This window comes from Wyeomyia smithii, chromosome 2 (assembly GCF_029784165.1).
Source record: "Wyeomyia smithii strain HCP4-BCI-WySm-NY-G18 chromosome 2, ASM2978416v1, whole genome shotgun sequence".
Lineage (NCBI taxonomy): Eukaryota > Metazoa > Arthropoda > Insecta > Diptera > Culicidae > Wyeomyia > Wyeomyia smithii.
Genome location: NC_073695.1, coordinates 90,276,613 through 90,292,745, shown reverse-complemented (window position 1 = coordinate 90,292,745; position 16,133 = coordinate 90,276,613). Strand labels below are relative to the sequence as shown.

General features: G+C 39.2%; 1 protein-coding gene across 1 annotated transcript; it reads right to left on the bottom strand.

Annotated features, from left to right (window-relative positions):
• Nucleotides 1-8,404: 8,404 nt before the first annotated feature.
• LOC129722263 (uncharacterized) lies at nucleotides 8,405-15,504 on the bottom strand. The gene is made up of 4 exons (XM_055675584.1): nucleotides 15,376-15,504; nucleotides 14,093-15,312; nucleotides 9,593-9,771; nucleotides 8,405-9,530 (listed from the first exon to the last, which is right to left on the bottom strand). Coding segments are annotated over exons 1-4 (2,223 nt in total). The 5' UTR covers nucleotides 15,378-15,504; the 3' UTR covers nucleotides 8,405-8,708.
• Between the last annotated feature and the right edge of the window lie 629 nt (nucleotides 15,505-16,133).

Below are 16,133 nucleotides of genomic sequence, written 5' to 3'. Positions count from 1 at the left end.
TCAAAGTTTTGAAAGAATTCTCGAACATTACCTGTAATACGGCTCATTAGGTGGCGCACACCTTCTTCGTCCATCGTTTTGACTATTTGCTGGTGGATGGTCTTCATCTGATTGATGTCTTTAACAACTTCTTCCTTTTCCTTGAGTCCCCTCTTCATGATTGCCCAGTATTTCTCAAGGTCTTTCGAAATAAACTGGACCCCTTTCTCTGCATACCATTCTTGAACGACTTAACTTTGCTTCGTTTCTGGAGACACTAGTGTCGGTACAGTTCCGACGTCAGTGTCTTATTTGTAACGAAAAATTTTGTTTTTCTACCACAGCGGCGAATGCCCTGTCAAATCATAAAATTTCGTACAAATTTGTCGACAAAAACATATTTAAATTGAGCTGGAACATCCTCCACATGCTATTATAAAAGACGAGGCGAGCAACTCGCCTCGCCTCAGAATGATGTATTTGGGAAAGCGAGTGCAACTTGGCTGTTGAAAGCTAAATCGAGCAGTTTAGCAGACGAGCCACTCGTCCAAAATCCAACCGATTCGCCATCTGTAATATCAAAATTAGACAGGCGAGTAACTTGTCGCTCGCCTTGTTTTCTGTTATCCAGCTTTCCACGAGCGGTTATGGCGGAGAGTGCACGCAGCCCATTTTGACGTTTTCTGTAGGTCGGGCAATTTTCAAACGCAGTAACGAAGTGAAAAACATAAAATTTTTGCAAGGTAGCATAGCAACTTTAATAAACCGTTATGTTTATTATGATCCGCGCATGCGCACGACCAAATCTGAATAACAAAACGCCCATTGTTTGTTGAAGTTGCTACGCTACGTTACGATGTTGTTATATTTTCTACTCCGTTACCGCGATTGAAAATTCCCTGACCTACAGAAAACGTCAAAATGGGCTGCGTGCACTGTCCGCCATTAACGCTCGTGGAAAGATGGATAGGCCCCATTATTTTCAGAGAGTTATTTTTTTAGTGTTATAGCAAACTTATTGAGATAAACAAACTGATTCAAAAGAGACTATCGTAATGTTATTGTCTGTAATTCAAAGAATTATTAGGGTGGAACTGTGTTGAAGTCACAAATGGCGAACTTGGAGTCACTATGTGGTCGACTTCAAATTTTCAAAGGTATACGACTCGGTGATAAGTTAATGCTATAGATCTATTTATGTACGAATGTGTTAGTGCCACTCATTGAGGAAAATATTTACAAATCGCTGTTTTGTTTGCAATGCTATGTTTTTAGAAGCTGGACAATTAATCAATTGAACACTTATAATAAGTTCTAAACTCGTTTCTGAATAAATTTTTCATTCGTGATCATGAATCGGAAGAAGCTGCTAAACATAATCGGCCAAAAACTGGTAAAAAGTGATAAAAAGTCGAAGCAACGAGCTGCGATGACTTACAGTTTAGAGGAAACAAAAGCAACTCTACACGGGTTTACACGTTCACTAGTGTTCAAAGGTGAAAAGTCACTTATCTCTATACCCGTGGAAACATATCCTCAAATTTGTTGTGGTGTTTCAAAGTTTCATTTGCGATCACTCTCGAATACAACAATACACTGGTGGAAATATATATAACGCCATCATCATTTTTGGTGTTAATTTTCTTCTCAGTGTAATTGTCATTTCCAAATGTTTATTATCATACTCACACTAATATACCCAGCCAAACAATAGACCTTTCCAATCGCGCATGTATTGGTGCACTTTACACCGTTCATATTCTTCCGCTGATTTGACAGTTAATTTATTCCTGCGCGGGTTGTGTAATTTGTTTATGGATAGTATCTTACAAAATGAATATTTGATTTCCAGTACCGAGCAACTCAAAAAAGACTACATATTTCGATTTCCCTAACCCCGGTAGAGCTAACCAAGGGTCATTTATGAGGCAAACAACCCGAATTTATAGCGAATTTCTTTAGTCCATAAAAAAGGCGATCGCTCGAAGATAGATAACTATCGAGGCATTTCTGCTTTGTGTGCAATTTCGAAGCTATTTGAGCTAGTCGTCCTTCAACCTATTCTCTCACATTGTCAAAGCACTATTTTGGACGATCAACACGGTTTCCTTCCCAAGCGCTCCTGTGCTACAAACCTGCTTTGCTTGACTAGCTACGCGTTCGACAGTTTTATTCACCGACATCAAACTGACGTTATCTACACGGACCTCTCGGCTGCCTCCGACAAAGTGAATCATCAAATCACCGTTGCCAAACTTGATCGATACGGGTTCAGCGGCAACTTGCTTGGCTGGTTAGAATCCTACTTGCTGGGACGAACTCTCAGAGTGAAAATCGGCGACGAAATTTCCGAATCATTTGTCGCTACGTCCGGAATTGCCCAAGGTAGTCATTTTGGCCCATTGTTGTTCCTGTTGTATTTGAATGATGTACATCACTCGTTAAAATGTCCTCGTCTTGCGTTCGCTGACGATTTGAAGCTGTTTAACGAAATCGAAAACGTGGAAGACGCCACTTATCTCCAACAACAACTCAACATATTTGCACGTTGGTGCAAGTTAAACTGCATGGTACTCAACCCTACAAAATGCTCAGTAATAACGTTTACTAGAGAACACCGTCCGCTACACTTCGATTACAAGTTAGATGGATCTTCAATACAGCGAGTCGATCACGTCAAGGATCTTGGAGTCTTCCTGATACCAAACTGACATTTAAGCAATATATATCGTTTATTGTTGCTAAAGCCGCTAGACAACTCGGAATGATTTGCCGCATGACGCGGGATTTCAGAAACATACAATGTATAACAACACTCTATTGCTCGCTTGTTCGGTCCTCATTGGAATTCTGCTCTACTGTCTAGATTCCTCACTACAATAATGCAATCCACCGCATCGAAAGCATCCTTCGCCGTTTCGTACGCTTGCTCTTAGAATGCTTCCCTGGCGGCAACCCATGCGTAACACCCGATACGAGGACCGCTGCCAGCTTCTTCAGCTCGATACTCTTCAGCTTCGCCGAGAAACAGCTCGCGCCATGGTAGTTTCAGATGTTTTGACTTCACGGATTGACTGCCCGACCATTCTTCGCCTGATCAACCTAAACGCGCCATCCAGAACCCTGCGGAGGTCTTCTGCGTTGCAACTGCCTTTTCGTCGTACCAACTACAGCGCAAACAGTGCCATCATTGGTATTCAACGAGCCTTCAACCGGGTGTCATCTGCTTTCGACTTTCACTTATTCGCATTTTTTCGAAATTTAGTAGAGTATAACGGAAACCGATAACTATTTCTTTGATTGATAAAAAAGCATACTTAAGTTTCGTCGAGAAATACCAGCTCTGGGATGAAGAATGGTCTAGAATGGTTTTCAGTGATGAAAAAAAGTTCAATCTCGTTGATTCTGAGGTCCAGGAGACTATTGGGAAGAGAAAAGAAAAACAGAGCACCTCGCAACTTCGGAGGAGGAACCGTAATGGTTGGGACAGGCATTAGTGGCACTGTAAAAACTTCAATATGTATCAACCAGAATGAATGCTGGGAAGCACATTGATTTACTAAAAGAAGCTTTTATTCCTCAAGTTACGAAGACGTTAAGGACGAAAATGATTTTTTTCTACAATACATTGCTTCGCATTTCATACAGAATATAACACTAAAAACCTAAATTAATCCACCTAGCGGTCAGACCCAGCCATTCTCATTCAAACTTATTACAGTGAGGTTCTTTTTTACACGGTTTTTTACGTGGGTTGCTTTTCTTAATTACTCAAAAACGGTACAAGATATCGACCACATTCCAATCATGTTTTCCGTTTAAAGCCAAAGGGCATCATATATCAGTTTTCAAAAAATTCACAATTTTTGGTGTAAATACTGAAAGTTTCAAATATTGAATTTTGGTCTCTAGATTGGCCACTATCAAACATTTCAAACATTTTAAAACGGTTTTCTTCGTTATATTTGCAACTCAAAAAAGTCTTTTTTTTCGCGATCCCATACAAATTTGAGACGCATCCTTCGTGTTAAAAAAGACCTTACTGTATTTGTGAAAGTAGGTTCACATGAATGCTTAAATTCAATAAAGGTAAGTAGGTTTACATGAATGCTTAAATCCAATAAAGGTATATTCACTCTCTGGGTAATATAAATTTTGACGTAATGTTAGTGCTTAAGAAATAGCGAAATAAAAGAAATGACTCTTAATTTCGAACAATTTAATCACGAGCGATACCGGGAACGTTCGAATAGTACGATACCACATTTAAATCATGTTGAGGCCATATCAAACATATATCAACATATCAAATTGTTATGAAGTTTGTTATTTGTAAGTTTGAGAGATGGCTCGTTCGTGTGACACTAGTTATGTTCAAATAAGTCGTGTAATCTTTGAGATAATAGACTTTCGTTGTTTTAATAATTTAATACATAACGGTTGCTTAAGTTCGATTATATTCAAATGAAAAGAAAACGTATAAGGCAGCTTAACTTTGAAACCACGTGTTCAATCATAATTTATCAGGTAATTCTTAACTAGCCCGTTCATCTGACATCAATATTGTTCAAATCGGTTGTGTAGTTTCTAAGATTATGAAGTTTTGTGATTTTCACATTTCGATACATTACAGACAAAGTTACAGTCCGATTACAGCAAAATTCAATAGGGTGTTAGGAGGCAGCTAGACCTTTCATTTGACACTAATTTTGTGCAAATCGGTTCAACCATATCTGAGAAAAGTGAGTGAGTTTATGTAGTCTTCGGAATATGTTTCTTTTCATAGCTGGAGTTCACATTTTTAAACATAACAGGCAAAGTAATAATCCGTTTGCAAAAAAAAATCAATAGGGTCTTATGAGGCATCAAGACCTTCCATATGACACTGATTTTCGGTCCAGCCATCTCTGAGAAACATGAGTGAGATTGAGTCTCCAGAACACGTTTCTTTTTTCATAACTCCTGAATCACAAGTTCAATCTTCATAAAATTCAAAAGTTAAGGGTTTTTTAGGTAACCCATTCATTTAAAATTAATTTTGTTCAAATCGGTTGTGTAGTTCCTGTGATATTGATGTTTCGTGATTTTTACATATTGGTTCATAACCTCTAAACTAGAAATCCGATTACAATAAAATTCAATAGGGTCTTATAAGGCAACTAAACCTTTCATTTGAAATTAATTTCATTGAAATCGGTCCAGTCATCTCTGAGAAAATCGAGTGAGACTGGGAGAGCGTTACACACACAGACACACAAACACAGACACACACACATACACACACAGACACACACACACACATACACACACAGACATACACACACACACACATACAGAAAATGCTTAGCTCGTCTCTCTTTTTTATTCTATGCCTAGGCAGCTGCAAAAGGTTATATAACACATTACTCATCATATTTGCTTTTAAGTGTTTTCGACAACAAAGTGTTTAAAAAAGTTTTTATCTAAATGGTGTTATGTTTATTTTCACCTCAAAATAACCAAATGATCCTACACGTCATGCATAGATTCATTATTCAATTAACTAACTGGCACAAAATGATAGACAATTGTACTTGAATCATAGAAATACAACAACAAAATATTCTTGCTCAAGAATTTTATAAAAAAGCATTAGAGGTGGCGTTATAATTATTCCTACCAGTGTACATTTAATGTAACAAACAGCCTTATGTAGTTATAAACTTTGCAGTTGTGACTTTGCACACAACCTTTCCGATTTTTGGTTGTAATAACAATCATTAAATTTATACTTATGAACAACAAAAATCGATTTTAGATATTAAGGGGAGCTCGTAACCTTTGACCCGCACGCTCAGAAAAAAACATTCACATGAACACAATTATAATTTCCGAGTCTTACCAGTGTAAACGACGAGGCTCGGCTACGAAGAGTAGTAGACTACATATAGACCTTTCTATCTACGCTAGTATTAGTGGTCGATTTCACTGACATATATGTTTTTTTTTTCTGGTTGCAAATAAATAACACGCTAGACGTTCTCCTCTTTTCGAAATTTCAGCTTACCCCAAACTTTGAAGTTGAAAGCCGATTTTTAGTTTTAATGAATGAGTGAATAACACTCAATACGGGTGTTTCTTCAACCAGAAGGACGCTCAGGGGCAGAAATTGTCTCCAAATGCCATTTTGAACTCCAAGATGGCGACTTCCGGTTTTTGAAAAACAACCTTAAATGGAACCGGAACGGTGTAATGAGCTAAAAATCCACCTCAAGAACCATTTCGAATTGTAAGATGGCAACTTCTGGGAAACAGTCGAACATGACCGAGTAATACTCAATATGAATATTTCCGTAATCGAGATGATTTGGAGAAGCCAAACATTGACCCTGGACATCATTTTGAATTTATAGATGACCATTTTCAGTTCCTGGAAAACAACCAAAATAACTGAATACCACCCAATATGGGTATTTCCGGTATCAGATTAATGCCAGAAAAACAGCTGAAAATGACCGAAAACAGACCATGTTCGATTTTGGCAACACTTCCCAATTTAAATTTTTCATTATGCCTACCGGACTAAACTAAAGAGAAAATTCAATAGCCAATTATATAACCAATCCGAACAGTGTTGTCCGATGCCTACCGGATTAAAGCGAAAATTCAATTCATCGCTTGGATGGTTGCTGGTGGCAACCAGAGCCGGCGTCACAGTATTTTTCCGAGTGGGTAGTAAGGAAAGGGGCAGGTTAATGGGTGGCCTTCCGGTAGTTAACCGGAACAATTGCCATGGCGGACGTGAACATTCGTGTAGGCATGTTTTGAGTTCTTTCTTCGTTTTATTTATCAATTTTCGTGACCAAATTGTTGGAGTATATCTTATTTTTCGGTTTAACCAAGAAATGATTAAACGATGGGGCAGCTAGGGGACGCTCTATCTCGTTCAACGATTGCTTAAAGTAGTGGGTCGACGGCAGATCCAGACAGTACACCGCGTTTTCGCCCTAATGGTATTTCTTGATGAACGGCACAAATTCCGGCAGGCACTTCTTTCTATAAATTTCCCCGTTCACGGCCAGTCCGGAGCGAAAGAAGAGCAACTTTGACATCCCCTTCTCGCTAATTGTCAACCACAGCAGCCCCTTCTTGGGGAACTTGGTGTGTAAAATGAAATTCCCCCCGGAGCTCACTTCTTCATGAAGAAAATTAAATACGAAGCGCCCTGCCAGACCAAGCGCACGCAGCGATGTAGCCACTTTTCCCTCGGTCTTCCTCTTCAGCATCCTTTGAAGCTTCTTATCGCTTAGGGTTGTCGGCCGTTCGGAACTGGGGATCATATAGATGTCGAAACGGGTGAATCCGGCGTCCACGAAGAGTCGAACGTCCACGAAGTGTCGGACTCCTGGTAAGGCTTTACTTACAGTAGTAAAACTCTCACTTTTCTGGCAAGAGTAGCTCTTAAAGTTTTCGGAATCGGAATTTTGTTTCTTCGATCTGTAGATATCCATTGAAATGTGGTGGTTGCTCGCACATGTGCACGGCAATTTTAAGTGTCGAACATAAATTTAGTCTAAGGAGTAAATGTAGTAATGAAGATAGAAAATTGAACTAACTGAAAATATGATTGTAGAAACTACGAAAAATATTGTTCAACAGATGGGACTCGAACCCACAACTTCCAATCTTCGGTCAGATGTGTTACCGTTACACCACCGCAGAACGTTTAAGACGTAGTTCTAGAATCGAGTTTTGTATCGCTTATCCAATTCTCGCACTTCGTACATTTACTCAGTAGAGACTTTTATTTATAGCTGGCTATTGTTTCAACACCCTCCGTGGAAGATGGAATTACTTTTCAGTGTGAGAGATACAAACGTGCCAGTGAGTTGCCATCTCTACCAACAGCAACATCGACTTGCGTCACAAACATTTTTACTTTTCTTTTTTCGAAGTTTCGAACATAGAAAACATTACATTTTTTGGTTTTGTCTGATAATTCCGTGTGGGTAAGTACCCACAGGCATATTTTCCGAGTGGGTACTACTACCCATACTACCCACATCAAACGCCGGCTCTGGTGGCAACACGTTCAAAGATTTCATGTTGCCAAAATTGAACCGTGCCAAAATCGAACGAGGTCTGTACCACTTAATATGAATTCAGATATTCAGAATAAAAATGATGTACAGAAGCCAAACCGAGGATGTTGTCATTCCGATAAAACCAATCCTTTCAAACGATTTGTCTTTTGACTTTGGCCGATTCGTCGTGCATTTGCAGACTAAACACATCGCAAGGAATCAATGAATTTTGAATGTTTAAAAGATTTAAAATTATGTAATTAAACACAAAAATTGGCGGGACGAAGTTTGCCGGGTCAGCTAGTTATTTGATAAAAGCAAAGCACGTTGATGTTGTGATGAAAATAAAATAATCCAGACAGTTATTATTTTTCTATTATAATATATTTGTCGGAATATAATTTTCTCTACCGCAACAAGAGGTAAGATAAAATAGGTAATCATGAAGTTAAATATACTAACTAATTACATTATACGATCACGGCGAAAGTGAGATATAATAAAACTGATTAATAAAACTGCGAAAACCGAAACGGTCACAAATAATTGTCTTGCATAGTTACGGTTAAGCGGATTGGAACTAGTGTTCTTGAAAGATGTATCTTTTTCTGATGCTTACTTACTAGCTTGATAATATAATTATTTTTGAATGTCTGAATGTGATTTTTATATGCCGCCACCAACAGCCGACTGAACGCCTGCTCGACCACCATACGATCTGCCAGATGGGTATTGCGAGTTACTTGGGATGCTACTCGCTCCAGCTGAACCTAAACTACCGCCGTTTAGAGAACCAAATGAGCTTCCGACAGTGCTTGGCAAGGTCGGTCGAGATCTCTCCTCCGGGCGTCTTGCTGGAGGTGGTGCACTGAACCCACCAGCAGGTGGAGCAAAGGACGGTGGTGGTTTGCTGAAGTTAGGAGGCATGCTTGAAACACTTCCTACGCGTTTGTCGTCGCCGTAGGAAGAGCTTCCGCCGCCATAAGCTGCGCCAGTGCCATTCATTGGACGACTTGTGCTACCGTAACCGGTAGATCTTGAATCGGAAGCTCCGCCATATGCACTGGGTTTATCAGCCGCACTGCCATATGAAGGTTTCGTTTCACTACGAGAGTTGGCTCCTCCAAATCCACCAGAACCACCAAAGCTTCCGCCATAACCTCCCGATTTATCTCCAAAACCTCCAGTTCTCGGTCCAGCTCTGTCATTGGCTCCGCTACCAAATCCTCCTCCAGTTTTGGGAGCGAAATTGTTGCGATTTCCTCCTCCATAATCATCGCGGCGGGCGAATTTGGCACCACGGTCATCTCCTGTGCCACTGCGATAGTCATCACCTCGTCTTCCCTTCGCATCGTTTCGCATCGGGCGATCACGATCGCGACCACCGCTGCGTCCCATATTTCCTCCACGACCGCGGCCACCACCACCACGATTGCGACCACCTCCACCTCCATGGCGAGCATATTCCTGCAATTCCGGATTGACAAACTGCAATTTAAACAAAGGGGAATATAACAATTTTTAAAAAATATGTTGAATGCATCACAAACCTGATTAGCTTCCTTCAATACTCCGATGAGATCATTAGCCTTCGATGCATTTGCAGGAGTGAAAAAGGTATATGCAGTGCCCTTGTTAGTTGAACGCCCAGTTCGTCCGATACGATGAATGTAATCTTCCGTATTGTTCGGGAAGTCATAATTTATGACGAATTTAACATCATCAACGTCTATTTATTTTATCATAGAAATTAGGAAAGAATTATTAGCGCTCGTACATAGTTACAACAACAGTGGTTACAGTGATTTACAGGAAGCGAAATAGAGAGGATAACGGTACCTACCCTCTGACAACGGATAGTTTTCGATTAATGTTACAAAGAGTTACTGCATTTTGAAAATAAAGTTCAAACAAATCCGCATCACAAGTCAGTCAAGCGCAAATTCTAGGCCAAATTTTACATGAACATTTGCTGATCTATGTGTTTACGATCAGCGGGGTTGATTCCGAAATTCGAACAAGAGAAAGAGAGTAGTTTTTCGTTAAATAGTCATGGGAGCTCTCGAGTTTTCTTTTTATTTTGTAACTCCATACTGTTGTTACTGGACGTGGATCGCACGTAGTAGTGTAGTTTTAATTTATGATACCCACATTATTGATAATGTATTTTCATTATAACAGATTGGATATTTTCAATGAAAAATCATCAAATAATGTCGCAAACTAAGAGAAGCATCAACCAATTATAACGCCTTTGACGTTTCACATATAATCTTGCTGTATACCATAAATAAACTAACATAACATAGACGTATGTAGATTTATTTATATTAGATTAAGATTTATTCTAGAAAATTCTCAAAGACGATTCCACTTTATTCATGTAATGAACAGTTCCACTCAAAGTATTTAACAATCCAACCAAACTTATGTTTGATAAAAAATAATTATAGCTTCGAATGTCTTTTAATTGGCCGAATTTTCATGAATTTACATAATTTCTGCGCCAATTTAATTTATTTTCATTATTAATTAAAATTAACTACCTTGTCGAGTAAACGTGGAAGATATTCACAAGTATAGGTTTTGGTAACTTTTTGTGGTCCTGTGAAAGAGTCTAACACGACGCATCTACTTCAATAGTCTTCAACAGCAGCAGCCAGAGATTCACTCTCCAACCAAAAAAGATCAAATATAAAACGAGAAATTCCCAAAAATGTTCCGAATTCCATACAAAACGCGAAAATTTTCATAACGAGATTTGTTGGTGTTCGTGAATAGACAAAAATGTAGCATACCTTTTATAAGAACTGTCATTTATACTTGGGCAGCAGCTAACCATTTCGAATTCCATTATTTATACATACTGCGCAGTCCTACGTCAAACATTTCAATTCTTATTCTAATATTTTTATGTACCGTCAAACGGGGCGACTTGCAACAGCGGGGTGACTTGCAACGAAGTGACTTGTTGATATTTAAGGTTATAATTTTTCCCGTGCCCATAAACATAAACATTGACACCAATCATAACGGATATATTGCTTACATTGTACTCATTGTCCTTGTGTATTATTTTGGTTAAAATGATGCACTTTTGTTGTTTTCCGGGCATAAATACTCAACCTAATTTAAACCTATTTTCAAACATCGCAAATCTTAAGTACATGTGAGGAAATGTGAATAATTTCTCTGAAACTGACTATCACAAAGGATTCTGCATGAAATAATGAGTACATTTGTGCAGTAATAACAGTAATAATAATAATTCATGTATGTTTCGGAGCAATCAATTTTCTGAAAATTGTTCGTCCACGGGGCTGCTGCGTGTTTGAAACTGATTGTTTACTTTGGTATCTTTTTTTTATGTTTTTCGGCTACAGAACTTCTCTTGCATAGGAAATCTGGTCAGAACTCGCAAAAGGCATGCCGGAAGTCGCGCTTACGAAAATCTTTCAGATAAAATTTTGGTATAAGGAAACTGATTCTCCAGAATCAATCATCTTTTCTGGCTTCTTCTACTCTACAGTATAACTCTGTACCCCAAATTACCATGATCAAGTTGTTTTGAAGTTATTATTTCATTGAATTTACCAAGTGTTGCAAGTCATCACGCAGGTGGGGTGATTTGTTTAGGAAGTTTAGTAAATGAAATATTTTTACTCTACATTTTTATTTGCGAGTATATGCATCCATTAAAACTTCCCCAGAGTTCAACAAAAAATATTTCATTCATTAAAAAGTTATGATGAATCAAAATTGAAGTGTTGCAAGTCGCCTTGTTTGACGGTAATATAATAGTCTTTCAGAAGATTGCCTCGAAACTATTTCAATTATTTTCAAGGTTTCACAGAAAGATTATCAAGCTTACTGGTGCTACCATGTGAGATTTGAGAACACTAGTGGAAAACAAAGCAGCTTGAATGAATTATGTACAGCTTGAGCTAAGAATCTGAATATATATATCTGTTAAAATATGACACATACAACAGCGAAATAACGTACAAATGAAGAAAAATTTTGGATAAACCGGAAACTTTCCGGAAAAGAACCAATATAACAAAATTATAGACTATGACTATGTATAGCCTATACATTATAGAGTTTTAATAACAATTTTTGGTCTCAGTAAAGTTTACCAAAAATGTAACAGATTAGTTGAACAACAATATATGTTAGTGTTAAACACAATCTGACAATCGCACCAATTAATTTTGGAAAAATAAGCAAACCACGAAAAACAATGTGCTTTTGTACATGTTTATGATCAATCAAACTAAAAACTGTTAATTACAAACTAAACCTATCTAATGATACTTCTCAACTCTCTTTCTCTCCCGACACGGAATCAACGTCACTTAATGGCGAGTGTATTTCGTTCCCGGCATACGATTGTCTGTGCGCTGTACGTGTTTTCGAATTTCGAAACCGCACAACTGCCGGCAACAGCAAACAGCATAACCATTGCACTTAGCGCTAAACGGAATCGGAGAGGGCTAAAATGGGCGATTCTAAAAAAGGTACATGTCAGCTATCTCTTCAATTTCGCATTCCTATTTTCTTTCAAAACCACGAACTTACCTCCATTCGATATCCACTACTATGTGCTGACATGCATAACCCTTTCTTAGAATACATTCTGTTGTTCGTGAAAGGTAAAAATGTTTCACGACAGATTGCATATTCCAGAGAATAATTGCAGCCCAATATTGACACTCAGACACGGTCGTTAGTGAGGTGTGTTTGAGGCAATCGCGCATCGTTTGCAGGAACAACACTCGCAAGACAAGTGACGCTGGTTCAATAGCTAGACACTGCGGGTTTGCTGGCCAGTATTCACCAGCGCGGTAAATTGTTTAGGTGAAAAAGCATTGCTCTCCAACCCGGCGATGTTTTGCATTTCCATGGCCTAGTCGGCATCACTCTTGGGGAATCTGTGTAGAAGGCTGTTGCGGCTCAGATCATAACAGGAAAAACCAACGGTCCAGTTGCTGCAATCGGAAGAAAAGATGCACAAAAATAACAAAACTATTCCGACTGGCTTTGAAAAAACGGTGCTGAGGTTTTCCATGACTACGGATATTCTGAGTCGCAAAAGCAGATTCGAGCGATCCAATGCAACTGGAATACTAGAGCAAGCCGCAGCGACGATGGAAGTAGTCGTGAAAATGTATCACTCAGTTCGACACATTTCAGTCACACATGTCCGCAAGCAAATGAACAGGCACCATTGATGATTGTATCGCCTGCTCGAACACCAAAAACCTATATTGTGACTGACTCCAGCGAGAATAAGTTCAACCAATTTTCAGCAGTCCGCGAACGAAGTGAAATTCAATGTATGCACTGGCATGAGATAACAAGGTAAAATTCGCTAACTTAAATGAACAAAAAAAAACAAACCGTGTGCTCTGAAAAACAGTCCGCACAAAACTGATAGGCCGAATTTCATGTTAAAGAATGAGAAGTGTTAAATTTTGAATAAATTCAGGAGAAATCATAGTTTTGACACAAACAATTCATGTGTGGATGTCAGGGGGGATCTATCTGTCAAACATCGTGTAACCAGCATATTCGGCAACATGGTGTTTGTTTTGGTTTTTGTTCTTTTTGGTTATGAAATTGATCGATGTGAAATATTATAGAATTGGACGTTTTTTTTTTATCAAAACTCGAGAAACCGCGGAAAACTTTTATGAATGTGTTGTGTAGTGATTTTTTCCTCATTATCGTTCATAGTTACAAACGTCACGGACCAACAAACGTCATGGACCAGAGCTGATCTGCGATAACGCACACATATATGAAATTTGACAGCAGTGAATCCCCTCTGGTGGATGTGCCCAAATATAAAATATTGAACTCGGCCGAACATCCTGTATGCAACCCTGTTGAGTAAAACACAAAAAGTTCAACCCATTAAATGATCTTCGTTCCCGGTAACCTACTGAATAAATGTTGCCATTCCCTAAAGACCCACTCACCAACCATAGATTGAATTTCTTAAACTCCGTTTCAACGAGAGTAGTGGAACCGTTTGTAGTTCTCACCTAAACCACGTGATGCCACATCAGTTGCTACCAAAATTCCAGTGTTCGACCGACGGAACGTATTTAGCACAAAATCACGATCCTTTTGCGTCTTGTCTCCGTGAATACCATCCGCTCTCCAACCATGACGCTTGATGACTCCAACTATTTGGTCAACCTTACGCTTCGTCTCAACAAATATAATCGATTTCAGTTGCCCTTGCTGGGATAATTGATTCAACAACTTGAACAACCGATTTTCCTTTTCGTATTCCTGGCAGCAATCAATAATTTGCAAAATATTTTCATTCGCAGCCAGATTGAGTGAACCAACATTGATTTGAATATAATCGCGAAGAAATTCTTCAGCCAGCTTTCGAATTTCCTTCGGCCAAGTAGCAGACCACATCAAGACCTGTCTGTCCGGACGGATCTGTGAGATAATCTTGCGAATCTGTGGTTCGAAGCCCATATCCAGCATACGATCAGCCTCATCGAGTACTAAATACGTAGTACGTCGCAGATTAGTTGTTCCACTCTCCAAGAAATCGATCAAACGACCAGGCGTAGCAATAACTATCTCCACACCTCGGCGCAAATCATCCGCTTGAGGATGCTTGGAAGCACCTCCAAATATGCAAGTATTCATAATGCTCATTCGACGACCGAAATCGTTGCAAACCTGCTGAATCTGCTGGGCCAATTCACGCGTTGGGGCTAGCACCAATGCGATAGGACCATCGCCACGTAACAGTCGACCCTGATTACTGATATGAATCAGAGCAGGTAAAATGTAGGCCAGCGTTTTTCCACTGCCAGTTTTGGCTATACCAACCATATCTCTGCCACTCATTGCAATTGACCAACCGACGGCTTGAATACACGTAGGATCCTGAAAAGCCTGTGCTGTCATCTCATCCAAGAAACACTTCGGAAAGCCGCTCTCTTCGAAAAACATGACAGGCGCTGGAACATTTTTCCCTATCACGGTGATTTCGTTCTTGTCGAGATACTGACAGACCTCCGAACGCGACCTATCCAATACGCTAGCAGCGGGTTCGAAAAAATTTTTCTTAAAAGGTTCTAACTTCACCTGATCCCAACGAATAGGACGTAGATTTTCCCCGTTGCGTTCCTGGCGATCGAAACGCTTTCCGCCATCGCGATCATTGCGACGCATCGGCCTTCCGCCACCACGGCCGCCTCGATCGGATCGATTATCTCGTCCAGAATGGCGATTCCTACCGTAAAACGAAACAAAAAATTGATAAAAAGCACTCAAATACTGTTTTACGTTAACTTACATATTGAGTGGTCAATTATAGGCAATGAAAACCAGAAAATTCAGCAAATTTGCACAGCGTTCACAAAAAGGGCACTACTTTCTACTTTCAAAGATGGCGTAATAAAATTATTCGATTTTCTTTTTTCAAGCAGAGATGCCAGACATTGAAGCTATAATTGCATTTTCAACTCAAAAGCCTCAGCTCAATCCTTTATCATTTAGTCATGGCTACACTTTTGTGACAAATCACAATAGGCAAATAAAATTTCTGTTTGACTGACAGCTGGCGCTGCAGTAAAAATGATGATGATTAGCGAGCAGAATTTTACCTTTCAAAATTCTGAGTGAGTTATCCATGCTTATGAAAAGACGCCATTTTTATATGACCGAAAAATAACAAGCAGAATATTGGAACCACGGTGGGTTCAAAATGGAAATGGAGCCACAAAAAAGTCACATACAACCCAGTGCAAAAGCATAAGCGCGTCTAAGGCCTGGAGTTATCAGCAGTTCGATTTTGTTGTCACAGGGACATCGAGCGAACTGGCAGCGCGGTCATCTAAATGAGATCAACGTTAACGACAAAGCAAACGTCATTATCATTATCATTGTTAAAAGAACAAACGGCTCAGAGACACGCGGTTGAATTTATTAAAACTAGTTATAATTTGTTCATTGGTAATAATAATCTAAACTTACGCGTCCTATAAAAATATATGTTGCTCTATATCATAGGTAAAATTGGTAAATCTTTTCTTAATAATTATAAAAAGTCAT

Excerpts from the sequence above, each read along its gene's own strand:
- LOC129722263 (XM_055675584.1), bottom strand. Across the intron at positions 9,772-14,092 it reads TGTGGCATCACGTGGTTTAG|ACGTTGATGATGTTAAATTC; the intron begins GTGAGAACTACA and ends TAAAATAAATAG. Across the intron at positions 9,531-9,592 it reads TATTGAAGGAAGCTAATCAG|TTTGTCAATCCGGAATTGCA; the intron begins GTTTGTGATGCA and ends TTTAAATTGCAG.